We start from the raw sequence: 18261 nt of genomic DNA on the forward strand, positions 1-18261 counted from the left end.
TTATGCAGTTAATAGTCCTCTGTGTCTGTACTGTTACATACTTAGGCAGTTAACTGGTTCATGCAGCTTTACATGAACACCTGAGCCTTACACTATGGCTGGTCCGAATAACTAAAGCAATTGTTACCATCCACCTCTCGTGTCTCCCCTTTTCCTCATAGTTTGTAAGCTTGCGAGCAGGACCCTCATTCCTCCTGGTATCTGTTTTGAACTGTATTTCTGTTATGCTGTAATGTCTATTGTCTGTACAAGTCCCCTCTATAATTTGTAAAGCGCTGCGGAATATGTTGGCGCTATATAAATAAAAATTATTATTATTATTATTATTAGCCTGATGGAGAAGCTCACCGCCTGTCCCCTGAAAGTGTAAACCACCTAACTAACATGGATCTCCAATGACTTTTGCGCCCCAGCAGACAGGGCAGACTAGGTGATGGTGTCGTTTTTAGTGTGCTGCCTTGTTCTCATGTTATTGCAGTCTGTGACACTTTTGTCGTGGCTTCTGTGCCTGATGTTGCTACTACTGATATTGTTACAATTTTATGAAATGCGGAGACTCCAATTTGGGTCTCAATCTGGTGGGTTGCCTGTAGTTGAAGGCTTGTCAGGGCCCCATTGTACTGTTTCTACTCTGGGAAAATTGATAATGTCTGTAAAGCCTGGTGGAATTAATGACACTATATAAGTGACTAAAATACATAAATGAAATAAATTGATGCCACTTTAGTGGTGTCTGCCCCTAATTTTTGAAAATGTTTGGACTCCAAGTTGGGTCTCCTTCATGTGTCTTGTCTGAATTTGGCAGGGCTCTCAGACCACCAGGCCTACACCTGTCACTCTTCCACCTATAAATGATCAATGTTTAAACTACAAATGCTGCTCCAAGCTCTGTCTCAGGCCCTGTCCCTTGCTGAAATGTGAAATGTGGCCTGCTGGCTGGAGCACACAATTAGCACAAAGGATTTCTATACTGAAATGTAACATGCTTTCTGTAGTATGTGTGATGAAATAAAAGGTTTGTGGATGAATCCGTGCTGCAGAAATCGATGTAGGTGTACATCTAGGTAGGTCTACATGTGGTTATGTCCTGAGGAAGAAGTCATTTGAACTTTGAAATACGTTAAATGAACCAATTTCTTTTATCTGGATATCCTGACTCTACATCGATTTCGGCAGCGCGAATTACATTCACAAACCCTTTATTTCATCATATCTGATACAGTCACTTGCGGACCCGTGGATCTGCTGCAGCTGATTTCCTCAAAAAGATCTATATGCCCTATTTATAGATCTATCAGGTTAGTGCAATCTGAATTGATTAATTTTTTATACATCGGATAAGACCATGTTGCGCTGATTTCCTCCACAGTTTGTTTCTGCAGTATGTGGACTCCTGGCTGAAGAAAAACTAGTAGCACTAAATATTTATATACTTAAATGTGGCCTCATTTCAGAAACATGCTATTAGCACTGACAATTTTTATTTTCAAATGGAGATTCATGCATGGCAAAAAAATGTTACTAGCACAAAATATTTTTCGGATGAAATGAGGCCTTACTTCTGAACCACAGAATTACCACAAAGAATTTATATTTTGAAATATGGACTCCTGTCCAGGCCAAAATTTTACCAGCACAACATATTATTCTGCCAAAATGTGGTATTGTTTCAGGACAATGGTAATTAGCACAAGAAATGTATATTTTCAAATCTGGCCTTCTGATTTGCCACTAAAGCACAGTTTTAGCACAAACAATTTGGAGTAGGTAATTGGGCCATATGGCTGCACCACTATATTAGGCCTAATGATTTTTACGTGGAAATTTGGCTTTCTGATTTGCCACTGAAACACAGTTTTGGCACAAAAGATTTGAAATAGAAAATGGGGCTTCTGGAGTCTGGCACACAGTTTGTGCAGAATCTACTTTGATGTTTGAAGATTCATTTCACACAGGACAAGTTCACTTTCAGCAGCCCCAGTACTAGAACAGACGTGACCTCTCTGTACTGTGACACTGAGCAAATGGCGCCAGCAAAATAAAATGTCTTCTTTGTATATGGCCAGGGACATGTTACTTTTGCAGCCAATCACAGAAGGCCTTGTTTCATGAATTTGAGGATGGTTTCTGCACCCTAATTCGTTGCCGGAATGAACACACACAGTTAAGTGAAAAATAGGTTCTTGCCTATCCTGTAATTTCTTCAGATGCTCCTCCAATCTCTCCACATCCCCTCTTCTCATCAAACACGACACCCTTGTCCCTCCCACTCATTATGCATCACCATAGCCAAAGTCGTACAAAAGTATTATAGAAAGCGCAACGATTTACCGAACTGGGACTGACTTTTGCCGACTTTGAGTAAAAATGCTTGTTCATGCCGAATTTGAGATTGGTGAACATTTTCCGAACACATTCGCTCATTTCTAGTCCTTACATATACAGTACACGATTGTATTGTGAAGTCACATTATTTACAGAGTTCCGTATTGGTGAACTGAAATCTGAACAGGCTATTCTACACTGGTTTGTGTCTTGAATTATAGTAGATCTCTCTGGCCCTTTAATTTTTTAGAAAAGAAGCCAGGCTGGTTTAAAATTAAGTTCCCTCAATCAGGTTTTGGTGAGTTTATGAAGCATAAAGAAAGCACAGTGGACATGAGATTTCTATGAATCCCATCCACTTTCTTGGAACTGTAGGATGCTGCTTTTTTAACAGCAAAATCTGTAGCATCAAAAACTCATCATTAGTGATGAGCGAGCACTAAAATGCTTGAGTGCTCAGTGCACGTATCAAGCAGGTCCGATGCTAGGACGTGCTCAACTTGAGTAATGAGTGTAATGTAAGTTAGTGGGAAATTCGAGGATTTTTCTGGGAAACCCTAAAAGGAGGGCTAGAAGGGAATGATAATAGTTGAAATGGATGAAAAATGTTCAAATGGACTCATCTCTGCCTCCAGGTCGCTGCTGGGAAGTAAGTGAAGGAATCATTTTATAAAATGACATGGGGTCACCCCATTTTTGATAACCAGCGAGGGTAAAGATTTTGATACCAATGGCAACCTGCATATTCAAAGCGTTGCAGTATTCCAGCTAACATCATCTCCTTTGACTTGAATAAAAAGCTGCAATACTAGATATGGGCATATTCATATGTACTGTTCTGCTCCTTCAATAAATAATAAATGGGACATGGTACTCACTGGATTTCTGTGATTATCAGACGTTCAATAAATAAACATTGATGGCCAATCAGTATAGTGGCATAAGACCTTCATGGGAGTATCTTACACAGGGGCCGATATGTGTATGGCTGCATGGACAATTATTTATATGTTTAAACATTAATTCTCTAATAGTTTTTCTTTACTAATTCATTTGTATCCAATAAAACTTACCAAGAAATCTAAAGAACTAAATAATTAACAAACAAACATGGTATTTGCATGTTTTTTTTATTTTTTATTTTTGCTCTGAAAAGTTACAATTTACAAAAAAGTATAGCATATTAAAAATCTGGCCTTTATAAATGATGTAATGATTTAATGATGATATCACTAACACTAATTTTCTATAATACTACAACCAAATTCATCCTAAATTCTAATTCTTAATTCTAAAAGGCTCAGATTTTAACGTGTGCTAATTCCGATGACTTCAGTATGTCATTAATAGTAGTCATTGTTCTGCTTATTAGACTTCTCATTGCTTCCAATTGCGTATGCATTCAGTTGTTTTTCAGGTGTACAGAAGGCACCAACACAGCCACATCTGAGAACATCTGTGTAAGTGTAGACATTACGTCTTCCATCCCTGCAAAGAAGTTGGACACTCTTTTTGCCTACTTCAAGCTCTGTGCAGCAAGAACATGTGTGCTTCATACTTCTGGTAGTCACAGAGTATCTGAGAAAGAAACAAACAAAAAAAAAGTTTGCAATCAAGATCTATACATTTCAATAAGAATCCCTTGTAGTATATCAGCAGCCTACAAAACTATCACGTTCAATTTTTTCATACATTCTTGGAATGGTTTTAACAGCAGATTGCAGGGAGTTTCGGAAGATACAGTTCAAAAGGTTGATCAATTTCAGGATAATGTTCTTATTGATCCATTTTATAGTCTACATATAAAATTTTGTAAATGCACTGCACTACTTATCTTGCGTTTTTGGTCATAACCCAAGATTTGTGAGCCAAAAAGGATACTGCACGATGAATTTTATCCTGCCTTACTTTTGAATTCACAGGAGAAAATCTATGGTCAGGAATATCTGGCTGAGGCTTACTTCCCCTTCCCTCTAAGGGCTCATGTAGATGACCGTATATGTAGATGAGCATAAATGTAGATGACCATATATGTAGATGACTTTATATGTGGATGACTGGATATGTAGATGACGGTATAACTAGGAAGAGTGCTATCTGTCATTATGCAAACAAAGAAACTGAGAAAGAAAGAAAGTGCATTAGGGTCTTAACTAGTAACAAAAAGATTTCTGTCCTGATGAAGAGGTCATGTGCGACCTCAAAATGCGTTGACCCTGTAAACCTGTTTTCTTAAAAAAAATGTATCCTTAGGAAACCGTTGTGGATTCATCAACAGCAGCGTAGATCTTCTTCCGGATCGTTTCAATCTGTCGTTATAGCACTCGTCCCCGTATTATTTTAAGGGGATGTGCACATTTTAGATTTTTTCTTCAGACTTAGCCGGTTCAAGTAAAAAATCACAGCATGTTCAATGTCACTTGCCCATTCATGTCTATGTGTCTGAGGAAACAATCGGACCACACTCGGAAGCTATCTGAGTGTGGTCTGATTTTCATGACCTGATATTATAGAGGAGGTGGAGAAACCTTTTTTTTTTCTCTCTACCTGTGAGAAAATCAGATCACACCCTCATCAAACTTTGAACAAAGTCTGGTATGAGTGTGTTTAGCATAATAGGACAGAGTTTCTTGAACGTGGAGAAGATGCTCATCTGCACCTGCCTATCTAGGCATGATTCAAATGTCCATTTCCTTTGCATAACAAAAAGGACCATTTTACATCAATATGCTGGATACGATTTTCATCCATTTTTGGTCTATGTGTCCATTTTTGTCATCAGTGTGGCATTCATGTTACTTGTATGCAACAAAAAATTTCAGGCTTCCCATTAAAAAGTAAAAAAGTAATGCACTTTGATGGCACATGGATGGCACATGGATGGCACCTGCGCGCATTATTTTCTTTTTTTAAAGAGTCATTAATTGGAAGGAGTGAATGGGATCTATGGTTCAGAAATGACATATTTTTTTCTTTTTGAGGACACTTGGTTCATAAAGAAAACACAAACATATGAACAGCCCTATAGCCAATGATGGGTATGTGCATACAAGTGAAAAACACAGAATGAATAGCTGAGTGATGTCTTAAGAAAGGATGTAAGTCTGGCCCAGGTATGTGTGCATGTCTTAGGGGGTCATAAGGAATAGCTGTTACCAAGTTATCCACAGTGTATGCTGAGCTGCACTCTTTATAGTACCCCCTATTCCACTAGTTTTTGCAGAAACTATTCAACATTATTTACAGACATAATTCTATGTTATTATATAAGTTGATATAATACAATGCAAACTATGCCACTTCATTCTGTGAAAAATAAATTATTATTCTTCAGGTTGGTGTAAAATCTTGCAATGTAAATCATTAGAGCATGCTGCATGGAGACAATGAAATTCCACGGAAAGGTGGGTAGATTTGGGCTCAAAAGTCATCAGAATACTAAACACTGCATGTAGCTCTTTCTAAGCCAGGGATGGCTAAAGTTTACGGGCGTTGTGGCAAGTTTGGAAGTTATCCACTATCCTGAGAACCTGGGTTCTAACAATCCTTGTGTGAATAGAGTGGTGGTTGATCAGACCCAACTCTGCTCCATTCATTCTCTCGTGGATGCCAGAAATAGCAGATAGATACATTCGCTGGTCTTCGCTACTCCATTAAGAATGAACGGAGCAGTTCTACAGATGGTTGTCCACCACTTAGTTCACACAAGGCTTTCCAGAGCATTGGTCTACAGGAATAGTGGAGGTCCCAGTGGTTAGATCTCCAGTGATCATGAAGGTATCCCCCGTCCTCTTAATAGGTAAAAAAAAACTTGGTAGAAAATCTTTAAGCTGAAACTTAAAATCACTAAAAGATAAGTTGATTAAAGAAAGCCTCTTTGTGTGTAGATCATTGCAAGGTATCTATTATAAAACTTGCATGCAGAGGTGAATGTAAGCTTTATGTTCTACTCTACTTGTTCTACAAGTTATTTTCAATTCTTACCAGTGCAGTAAATTTTGAAAAAAATATTATTTATTGACTATTTTTTTACGAATTTGAAGAAATTTGCAATTCACAAATACTTACATAGAAGTTCCCATACACGGGCCTCCACAGAATGTGAGCTCAACTGTTGCAACACAGCCATCTTCTTCTACAACAGTCGAATTTGTACGAACACCACAGTCTTCTGGCGGGTTGAATGATTTAGAGGTGACTGATGATCCTGGAGTAACTTTACTTATGTCTGATCCTGGACCAGGTGTAGTTGAGTCTAAAAAAATGTAAGAACAGATTTATGTAAAACTTAAGAAAACTGTAATTACAATATATGGACGTATTTCTCTGTGTCAATTGTTGATATTATTGTCCAAAAAAAGCCTTTAATACCTTTATCTTGTCGTGGCTGACAAGTTCTGCAGCAACCATCTTCATCATACTTTATTGTTGCCTGATACACAAAAGAAAATGTCATGATAAAACATTTTTTCCACAACTATGCTACTACACCTTGTGATTTTTCACTGATATATCAAATATAATTTATCTTTACTTTCTTGCTCATAACAAAAGTCAGACTTATAAACCACATGTTGCATAACCCTTATGTTGAAGTTATATGCCAAACACTTTTAATGCTGTTATCGCAAATGCTAAAACCTATACAAGTAAAATACCTGCTACATTTCTCTTATTTGTTAAAGTCATCGGTGGCAAAGACGTCAACCTGAGATAGATCTTTGGACACTTGACTTTTTGGGATACTTTGTTTAGTGTACTAGAAGGCCAAGAAATTGTTCAAGTGACATAAGTTGTCAGTCTTTTGCCTACTACGTGTCAAAATAGTCACATAATAGAATTTCCCATCCCAATGTCCTTTTTTTAACAAGTTAAATTTTTCTAAAATTGTAATATAATTCTAAAATGTTTGTCTAAAACCAATTTGTAAAATATAAAATGGTAACGAAACATTCGTAATGTAAACCTACCAGGTCACATCTGCTGATGTCCAACTCCTGGCAAACGTTCTTTACTTTGGTAAGGACGGGCTGACCATTTTCTTCGTTACATTCGTAGTAGCTGCATTTATTTTCAGTATTGCGGTACATCTGTCCTACCTGATGTATAAATAGGAGATCATATTAAGCTTAGATTCCAAGGTTGAGGTATTTATTTTAAACAAAATAGGTATGTGACAAGAGAAAATAATGTTATGGAGCAGATCAAATATCAGAGAATATTTACTTACATTTTTCAACTTGTTAAATATTATTTATTGGCCATTCAAACCCAAAAGTTTGCCACTGACACATATAGAAGTAATGGGAATCAGCTATCTTCGGTTGCTTGTACAGGCTTTCTTAGCAGTGAGTACTTAGAAGAACCAACGTTGAATACTCCTTGTCTAAATTGATCCCGCGCCATTTGTGGAAAACTTCCCATACCAAGTGATGACCAACGATATAGGAAGTCAATCAGTGATTATTTGCTCTAATTTTCATATAACAATTATCATAAGGGAAGTTTCCATGAATCTTCCTTCCCTTTCCCCCTTTTCTCATACACATGCCATATGATGTGTACACCAGTGCCCCTATCAATAATATCCTCTGCACCCATAAAGGGAATCTTTTTTGCCATGTAATCTGAGGGCAGCATGAGATAGGGGCTGAGACACATATTTCCTGGATGTATCACTTATTGGGCTTTGAACTGTTGATTCAATACTACAGTTCTTATGAGCCCTGGTCTGACCACGCCCCCTCCTGTAATAAGCAGCTCACTGTCAATAGACAATGTACACAAAAAACTATATTAATGGCAGTATTGGCTTTCTGAGCTCTGCTACATGTTACATCTAAAACTCTGTGTCACAAATGCTGCACCCAATAAACTAGGAATTACATGATGGGAATCAGGATATGTTTCCCTACATTTATCTGCTTGCAGATGAGGTAGCAGAAATCTGGTGACAGATTCTTTTAAAGAAGAAATGTCATTATGTACTTAAATACTTACCGATAGCTGTCTTTACCAGTTTCCAATGCCGCTGTGCTCCCTCGTCATAGCTCTACAGCTTTGTCAGTTCCTACAGCATCTACTATATGGAACAATAGTTGCTTTCCCAGTATAATTCTATGAGACTCAGAATGAAACTCTATAGACTTAAATGAAGAAAGCAACTCCCAGTCCCAGTCTGATTTCAGTTTAAAAGAAGACTAGAGCGGCAATGGAAACTGGGGAAGATGGTGATCGGTAAGTGTTTTAATACACTTTCTTGTCATTAAATACATAATTTCTAAAGATTAAAAAAAATGTTAATGAGATTTCTTCGTTGAAGATAATATATCTATTGATCTTAAACCTTCAAACCACATATATTGGCAGCAGGTCTTCGAAATCCATCAACACCTTGGTCTTCTAACATATACAAATGAGGTGTAAAGATCTGTGGGCATGATAAAGCACTTAAAGGGTATTGCCTCCTAAGGTCACTTCCCTGCCCCCACATTGGCCTGTTAAAATTGATTGATAGCTGACTCTCTGACATCAGGCACCAGGCGAAAAAATCAGGTCTAGAGCTATTAAATTAATTAATCAATTCATTAATTCATTAAAGTAGAGAGGTTGGCGCTGGGTTGGGAAAGAAACAAAAGGCTCATGAAATGCTCTGTAACTCCCAGAGCATTTAATGCCTCATTCGCATCTGAATAAAAATGCTAATTTCTAGGAAATGCAGCAACAGATGGAATATATAAAGGTGTCAATGGCTTCAAATTTCAAAAACCTGAAGGCCCATATATGTGATTTGTGGGGGTTGATCTTTCTGACATATTTCCTTTAAAATGTTTTTTTTTTTTTACTTTTGCCCTGCGTTCGGCCAAATAAGAGAATATTAAAATATCTAGAAAGATGTCTGTGAGTTAGCATAAATGTGCAGGAATTTAATGTCTAGATAGAAATAGAAAGCTGTCTAATTTCATAGAGGTCACAGGAAAAGGATAGTTGATTACCTCAATGGAAACATCAGTGCCATCATCTCCCGTCATAGTACATTGTTTTGCCACACATTCTCCACAGCACCGTCCACTCTTCGTTTTGTATTCATAGCCCTAGGATACAAGAAAGAACAGGCAATGCAATGGTTAATTTACCCAGAAATTATTATATTAATTTAGTAATAGTTGTAGTTTGTTTCTGGAAACTGCTTCTGGAGCAAAAAATACACAAAAATAAAGTCAAGAAAGAAAAACTGAAAAATGCTAAAATTCAAATGTTCCCTTTTATACTTGATGGCTTCTGTACTAAGTCATTGCTTTGACAATCCCACTTTTGATGAATGAATGCAAAATTTAATTTTTTACCAATTAGCTGGAATGTTGAAAAATAATTTGCGCTAATTACAACATTGACCTAAAACGGCTGAAAGTTCAACACATAGCAAAAACAAGAGAGAGACCGTCATCATTTCAGGATCCAATCAAATGATGGCATAGCGACAGCCTATTATATGTAACAATGTCAGTGAGGTTTGTTACTTGTAAAGTCTGAATGAGGTCTTTCAATTGAATGCTAGGATACCATGGATCACTCTGCTTAAGGCAGTTGATCTAGGCATGATAAAATAATGAAAGATAGCAAACAAAAGTGGCTAGGGTATTCCTAGAATACTAAAATGAGATTTTTATAGAATATATCATGTGCCATCTTTCCTAACTCCAAACTGGACTTAGGTATAGCTCTAGTTATAGTTGTTGCATTATTAGGGCAATTTATGAAGTTATAAACTAAAAAGACACTAGATTATATCCTTACAGGACTGCAGGTGGTGTCACAGGCAATTGGGGCACATTTAATAGCGTAGAATCCAGAATCGTTGTCCATATCATAGGAACATTGACATGTTTGGCAGGCATCTTTTGGCTGTGGAATGATAGAGCCTCTCTGAAGAAGAACAAAAATAAACATTATTAATGTAATTTCAGGATGTTTTTATAATTGTGAAAATTTATCAGTATCTTTTAGAGATGAGCGAAGGTGCTAACAAACAGACCACCCCTGGATATGTTGTGGCTGTCAAACAGCCGAGAGACATGCAACCGCGGGACTCGAACATATTATTCGAGTACACCGAAGACATTCGGTTAGCCCCCGAGCATGGCGGATAACACCTTATCACAGCACGTTCACTCATCACTAGTAGCGTTGCATACATTCCTGAGTTCATGAAACTGGGCCAAATCACACTAAAATTATGAAAATGGAGCACACTGCCAAATAAATTTGGTGCAATTTACTTAACCTCTTGCACATATTTCTCTCCTCGCTAAACATGCACATTCACAAATATTTTGCCCCCAAATTGAGAGTATTTTATAAATTTACCAATTCATTTAAGACATTTGTGTTTTTTTTATTAAACATTTGTATCCAACAACCTGCTGTTACTGCTATGAGAATGATAAGTTGCTTTCGCAATATTTATACAATCTACAATCCTTCCATCCTTTCAAATAAAATACCAAAAATACAGCAACGAAAATACATTAATAGATGGACTTAATTTTTAATTTCCTTTTAATTCACTTAGGGTTTCTATTTTAGCATTTGCCTCAAATGATAATAAGTGCATACAGGTAATATTGCTGCAGAAAACATCAAGGCATTTTACCTGATATACATCAGTTCCATATACACAGACAGAGTCAGGCACTAAAAAAAACAAAAGTTACAATTAATTGTCTAATATATGAGAAAAATAATATATTTTTGTAGCTTCCTGAATCTTAGGTCTCATTTACACATCCAGTTTTTTAAGAGGTATGAATGTTCTAGATCAGATTATGCAAATAGTCTCTTCAGTAAGAACAGGACTTGACCTCTGGTTCCACCTTTGGATGTATCCATTCTGTATGTCAATGTCAACCATTCCAGCAAGTTTTTTCACCAGCAGTCTTCAGTTCTTCCCAGGGCCACTCCAGTCTGTTGTGACTGCAACTTCTGATTGAGCGGGAGTCAGAGGTAACAGTCACAAGACCTCACTGTGGGTCTATGGGAACCTTGCTGTGGCCTCTTTCTGGCTCTCAAAGACCTACATTGAGTTGTGATTTCTGGATCACCCGGAAAACACTGGAACAATCCGGCAGGACACAAACTGCTTGAGACTGACCGAAGTTGCACCTAGAACACATGAAGACGGTGTCTGGGAAGGATGAGACTAGGAACAGGAAAATTAGATTAGTAGCACCCCTACAGCAATAAAATTAAAATGCTGGAATGGTGCTTTAACTAGTCTTGCCACATGACGTAAGATAAGAAGCCAAACAAGAAACTTCATTTGCAAACACGTGTTTCGGAGTGTTGTCCCTCCTCAGTGCAAAGTAGGAGATCTGATTTGGCTGTTTGAGGGGCCTTTAATTGGGATTTTCATCTATCTTTGCTCTGTGTGTCCACTCTTACCATGAGTGTGGCAAAGGATTTATTTTTACCATTGTGCGGAATAGATTTTTCTCATAAGCAAAAAAAAATTAAATATTCCAAGTTCTATCCGTTTCTTGATGGACCCATTAATTTTAATTAATTTTAAGTTTGATTGGGCAAATCAAATCAAGGATAGACATTTCTTCAGTTTCTCTTTGCAGGCAATTCGACCACAAACGAGCAGTCATTGGAACATGCTCATAGACTATAATGTGTATGAGTCCTTTCTGTGAACATTTACATGAAAAACGGACAAGTGAATTAGCCCTCATAGTGGTTTGCTAGGGTAGACTTACATTGCATTCCACATGTCAAAAACAAAAGATGCGGATGTATTTATCTAGATTTATACAATCGCATACACATACTATTGATATCCCTTAAAATAGACTTCCCGATTTATATGTTTTGAATATTGCAGTTAAAAAATAGTTTTTGGCTATAAATATTAGACCAAATGTACAAGGCTGGACAACGTATTTTGTAATGTGCTATTTTTAGTTATCATTTTCTGATTTAAGTGATAATATTTCCATTAAAATATTCTATTCCAAATTGATCATACTGTAAGTAAATAGGAAAGCAATAACATACATACCACATGTAATATTAACACAGCAGGCACCAGGTGGCAGGAAAGAAACAACTTTGTAGCCAGATCCACATTTTGGCATTAGACATACACATTCACCACAAGCTGTAAATCAATGACAAGGAATTAGTGATAATTTAGGTTATCTTTGTATAGACAACATTTTTAAACATACAAAAGCATCCAAAAAAAATGCACTCCCCATATCACCATTGTTGTCTTTCTAAGGTCAGGTGCAAAAAGCTGTAGATGCTTTCATCTTAGTGAATCAGGCAGATTTTGCAAATGATACTCTGATCAAACTCTGATCCGATTGTCAGCATAGTGTGATCCGATTCTCTCGGATGAAGAGAAGATGGAGAAAAAATGTTCTTCATTTTCTCTATTTTGTGAGTGCTCAGAAATCGAACGGTATTCAGATGTCATCTGGGTGCAGTCCGATGGTTTTCACACACTCATTGATTTGCATGGCCGCGAGTGAGCCGAGTATAGGATCAAACTCAGGCATGCAGCAAATTTTTCTTCGGACTGTGTTTGTCTGAGAAAAAAAATGGACATGTGCATGGCCCCATAGGCTAAAATCAGTGTGAGATCCAAAGTTTTGTCGGATTGCACTCAAGCAGCAAAAACACTTGTCTGCTCCTGCCTTACTGGGACAAGGTAGACTAGAGATTCTACTTTGTTCTGATCTATCAGAATAGATAATTATGTTTTCCTTCTCAATATTCAATCAATTCCTGAAAACATTAATATATTAATACATTCAATTTTTAGTGGGGGTTTTAGTGTATTCTTAGGGTAATTTTTAAAGGAGTTGTTCAGTTCAAATTGATGTCTGCAATCACTCTGTATAACTACAGACTTATGATACCCCCAGGGCTCGCACTGTTAGCTGCGAGGATTCACCGGTTTCTGTGCCGGGAAGATTGGTGATGTATGTGTTATGGATTTTCCTGGGCTGAGCCTGTCTTGTGGACGCGACCTCACTCTATTCTCTTGTATTTAGAGAGGCCACCACCACTAGAAAGCTATGCCCACTAGATGGCCGTGTCACTAGACTAGTCGAGCCCTAGCTCAATCCAATTGTGTAGAGCAAGGCTGCAACCACTAGTTGGGTTTTGCCCAGGAGTGCATGCACTGGGAGGATTCATAATTTTCCAGTCACACAGAGCAACTTAGCCATTTAGAACGCACAACCCTTTTTAGTCAAAAACAGGAATGAGGACAGAGAAATCTGGTGAAAGTCCTATTCTTATGCTGTTTCCAGCCATTTGATTGAGAATAACACCAAAATAGTATCACAAATTGCAATTGTGAATATGGCTTTTGGACCAAGTATGTTCACTTTCAAGGCTGGGACTATGTCATCAAGTAAAGGAGTGTTCTCATCTTTGGTATTCAGGAACACAACGCTCCCCTGCCTCATGGTATACTCGTTGCCAGGAAATGTTGTTCTCCTGAAAATTGACAGTTCAAACCAGCAGCATAGTCTTTACTTTTTGTCTAAAGTTCCCACTCTCTGATACTTTTATCAGGGGCTGTTTTGCCTGTGCAGCATGGAAGTAGCTCTGGAACATTGAAGCTGGCTGGATCCAACTTCAGAGCGGCACTTGCAAATTGCAAAGCAAATAACTTGCCAAGCGTGAGCTCCTTGTTAGGAAACTGGTAAGTCTGATATGGCAGGTAACCTAGACTTAAAGCACCAAACTAAAGAAATAAAATTCTCTCTTTTCTTGGAAACAAATATAATAAATAATAAGAATTACATTACAAAATGGCTTGTTTAAATCTTGATGACCATAAAATTTAACCCTTTAATGATTAGAGCTGTTTCCACTGTGATATCAACTGGTTACTGGACCAGTCCAACAGACTTAATCAACATCTATACTTCATAAAAATATCATTGCACTTACTTGGCGATGAAATTGTGATTGGGACAGTTGTCGATATGTTGGCAGATGTTGATGTGAATGGTGATGTACTTGATAGAGTTGATGCAGTTGTTGGGGTTGAGGAGACAGTGGTTGTTGAACTGGATACTGGAGTTGAAACTGTTGATTTTGCTGTCACAGGTGTTGTGGGGCAGTCCTCAACAAACTTTTCCACCTCGCAGTTAAGGTTACATTTTGCTGAGTATTCACAGCCACTCTGATCAGCTGTTTTGTAGATGATATCACCTAAACAAATTTTAAAATACATCAAACTTTAGTAACACATTAAAGAATTTGGGACAAATAGTTGCAGTATTGTTAGCAATGTATTAAATATTTATTGGAGTAGCATTTCCTCAATCTGTAACCTGTTTTAGCATCCGTGTGTGTCCAAATAGGATAAAAGATAGGTTACAAATTTGGACATACTTGTACATGCTGCTCTCCCACATTCATAGCAAGACACGCTCCTCTTTTTTTGATTAATGCTTCTATGCGAATGATATTTTTATTGTCTAAATGCACCAATGGCAACATGCCTCTACTTTGCGATGACCTAGATGTGAAATTTACACTAAAATCTGATTTTTTTTTTACCGCCTATGGAAAACCTTAGCCCCTTTACGACATATGACATATAAATACATCATATGTTGTGTCTTCCCTATTAACGCAGGCTTTTCATCCTTTCCAGCACATTTCATCAGCTCATATGTGCCCCCAACAGCCGCGGGTAGATTCCAATTTCACCTACAGCTGGCAGAGGCATTTAACATGATCGTAAAAGTTCAAATCACCTCCTTTTTGTCTCATTCAAAATAAAACAATAATAAAAAATACACATATTTGGTAACACTGTGTTCAGAAATGCCCAATCTATTAAAATATAAAAATAATTATTCAGATTGGTAAATGGCGTAAGGAGAAAAAAAGTAAAAACTCCAGAATTATTGGTTTTTGGTTGCCCCAAAATTGGAATACAATGCAATAACAGGAGATCAAAACACCGTATTTACCTAAAAATCATGTTAAAAGTCAGCTCAGTGCACAAAATATAAGCTCTCACCCAGCCCCAGATCTAAAAAAATGGAGTCGGTATGGGTCTCGGAAAATGGCGCCTTTTTTTTCTTTTAACAAGCTATTAATTTTTTTTGTTATCACTTACATAAAAAACTGGACAATCATAGTGGCAAGTCAATTTTAGGATTTAATGAACATGGCAAAAAAAACAATTGTGAAATTGTATTTTTTTGGCAATTTCCCCGCATTTGGAATGTTTGTCACATTTTCTGTTACACAATATGGTGAAATCAATGGTGTTGCTCAATAGTACACAAGTTTTGCAAAAAAAGCCCCTCACAAGGCCATATTGAACAGAAAAATGTATGTCTCTGGGAAGAAGGTGGGCGAAAAACAAAACCGAAAAAAATGAAAAATGGCCCGGGAGTGAAGGGGCTAAAATACAATATAAAAATAATGTTGGAGATGTAATTGTTCACAATTTCACTGCACTTGTAATTTTTACAAACATTTTCAGTAAATTTTATAGTTAAGTGAATGGTGTCATGAAAGATTAAAACTTGTCCTGACACAAACAAAACCTCATACGACTTTGTCGACAACAAAGAGAAACATTTGTTTTTTAGACAAAAAGGAAAAAACAAGAAAGGAGAAAAAAATGAAAACTGGCCTGTTAAGAAACCGATAAATCAAATAATACAATCATGATAATATAACACTAATAAAATATAAATATATGTAACTATATAAACACTTACCAGGTGAAAATAGTGATTTATTCACTTGACAGAAACAAACGTATGGTGTCGTCTGAGAAAGTGTTGAACTAGGTCCTGATGTAATCTTCGTACTGGTAGAAGATGAAACAATTGTAGATAAAGGAGTAGTTGAAGAAGTAGATGATGTTGATGATGTGGTAAAATATGCTGTAGTAACTGGAGAAGTGGTTGTTCCAGAAGTAGATGTAATAGTATATGTGGTACTTGATGTAAGAGTAGTTAATGTGGTAGAATGAGATGTTGAACTTGTTGTTGACTTAGAAACAGTTGTGCTGCTTGGAGGGGTTGTTGTTGAGACAGAGGGTGTAGATGTTTTGATTGAAGATGATGTGAGTGGTGTTGTGGTTTCACCACAGATTTTAGAGCAGCACTGCACCCTTATTCTATAATTGTCACATACTGGTGCATCAATTCCTCCCTGTTTGGCCAGAAGACAAGCAATGCTTGTGTCCCTGGTACACGGAGATACTACATCGCTTACTTTGTTTTTCAACTCTGGTCTCACTTCACACTCAATATCACTGCCCATTTCTTGCGTTGAACATATTTCATAGGTAGCAAACTTTAACACTTCTGAGCTATCAAGGTCACCAGACAAGACATCTGAAGGTATATCTTCCTTCCTTGAAAAATTTTTAAACACTTTGTTGACTATTTCATTTAAAAATACTTTATCTGTTTTGCTGACTTTTTCTTTAGAATCTTGTCTTCCAATGTCATGACTTTGCTCTTCTTCACTGGAAGAAGTTTTGAAGAATTTTTTGAAGAAACTATTGAAATATCCTTTACTGGGCTTGTTGTCTTGTTGTTTAGAATCTTTCCTTCCAGTGTTATGGTCTACATCTTTTTCACTAGAGAAACCTTTGAAAATCTTTTTGAATATATCAGTAAAGAATCCTTTCTGAGGCTTTCTAGCATTTTCATTTCCATCTCTTGTTGGATATATTTCTCCTTCTTTACCTGGGTTTGTTGGTGTATCATCATATACCATCCACGACGACCAATAGCATTTCATGGAATATGCATAAGGACAAGTTGTAGAAGAAGTAGTGGAAACACTAGTGGAGGACTGAGTGATTGGTGTTGTTAAAACTGTAGATTTACTAGTACTTGTAGTTGTAGGAACAGGAGTAGTTGTCTTTGTTAATGTTGTTGATGAAGTGGAAGTGGTGGTTATACTTGGTGTTGTGGAGATTGAAGATACTGTGTGAGGTGTTGTAGTTAAGAGAGAGCTGGTTGTTATTTTAGTTGATGTTGGGGTAGAAGAAGTAGTGGAAACACTAGTGGAGGACTGAGTGATTGGTGTTGTTGAAACTGTAGTTTTACTAGTACTTGTAGAAACAGGAGTAGGTGTCAGAGTTGTCTCTGTTGATGTTGTTGAAGTGGATATGGTTGTTGTTCCAGATGTAGATGTTGTTGAAGGTGGAACACTGTGTGTTGTTTTCGTTACAGTAGTACTTGGTGTGCTTGAAGTTGTCTGGGATGAAGTAGAGGTAGGTGTAGATGTTTCAATCGTAGTTGATGGTGTTGGTACTGTTTCACAATCAGGTACTGAAGATGTAGAGCAACATTGTATTCTGATTTGATAATTGTAACATAATCCTGGAAATTGTTGTTCACTGTTACGACAAATAAGACCCACAGATTTGCTGCATGTGACCTTCTGACCAAGGTCTGCTAGAGAATTATCAGGAAAAGCTTTTGCTCTGCACTCGACATTTTGTGGTGCATCACAAATGTTAAATCCTTTTTTTCTTATGTTGTCGAAGGTTTCAAAATCTCCATTTTGACTGCCATAAGCAGGATAATATACATCATACCAGTCTGACCACGTGCATCCTCCAGTATCTGTGCATACTGCAATGAAAAGATTAATAAAAAACATTTCTTAGTGACTAATTCTGTATTTTTCAGCCATTTTCAGATTTAGAATTTAGGAATTGCTGTACATTAATATTTCTGAATTTATTTCCTCAAATATGCAGCAATCTACAGTATAATGGAAATAAACACTTTTTCTAGCTTAATTTACAATTAGGAAATAAAATCTACTCAAAATTCAGCTTGCTAGTTATTTTGAAATTGTAGCTTGTTTATTCTTGTGTATAATTTTAGTGAGGATTTTACTCTTTGCATTGTTTTGAAATGC

At 37.0% G+C, this 18261-nt stretch overlaps 1 protein-coding gene across 1 annotated transcript in view; it reads right to left on the reverse strand.

Annotated features, from left to right (window-relative positions):
- Positions 1-6997: 6997 nt before the first annotated feature.
- Positions 6998-18261, reverse strand: part of LOC138648609 (mucin-5AC-like) — an 80531-nt gene continuing 69267 nt past the window's right edge. The window contains exons 36-44 of the mRNA XM_069738396.1: positions 16092-17969; positions 14296-14559; positions 12386-12484; positions 10979-11019; positions 10123-10251; positions 9846-9917; positions 9321-9419; positions 7296-7424; positions 6998-7084 (exon numbers count right to left, since the gene is read on the reverse strand). Of these exons, the coding sequence (XP_069594497.1) occupies positions 6998-7084; positions 7296-7424; positions 9321-9419; positions 9846-9917; positions 10123-10251; positions 10979-11019; positions 12386-12484; positions 14296-14559; positions 16092-17969 (2798 nt within the window). The remainder of the gene's footprint in view (positions 7085-7295; positions 7425-9320; positions 9420-9845; positions 9918-10122; positions 10252-10978; positions 11020-12385; positions 12485-14295; positions 14560-16091; positions 17970-18261) is intronic.

This window comes from Ranitomeya imitator, chromosome 9 (genome assembly GCF_032444005.1).
Source record: "Ranitomeya imitator isolate aRanImi1 chromosome 9, aRanImi1.pri, whole genome shotgun sequence".
In the NCBI taxonomy this organism is placed as follows: Eukaryota; Metazoa; Chordata; class Amphibia; order Anura; family Dendrobatidae; genus Ranitomeya; species Ranitomeya imitator.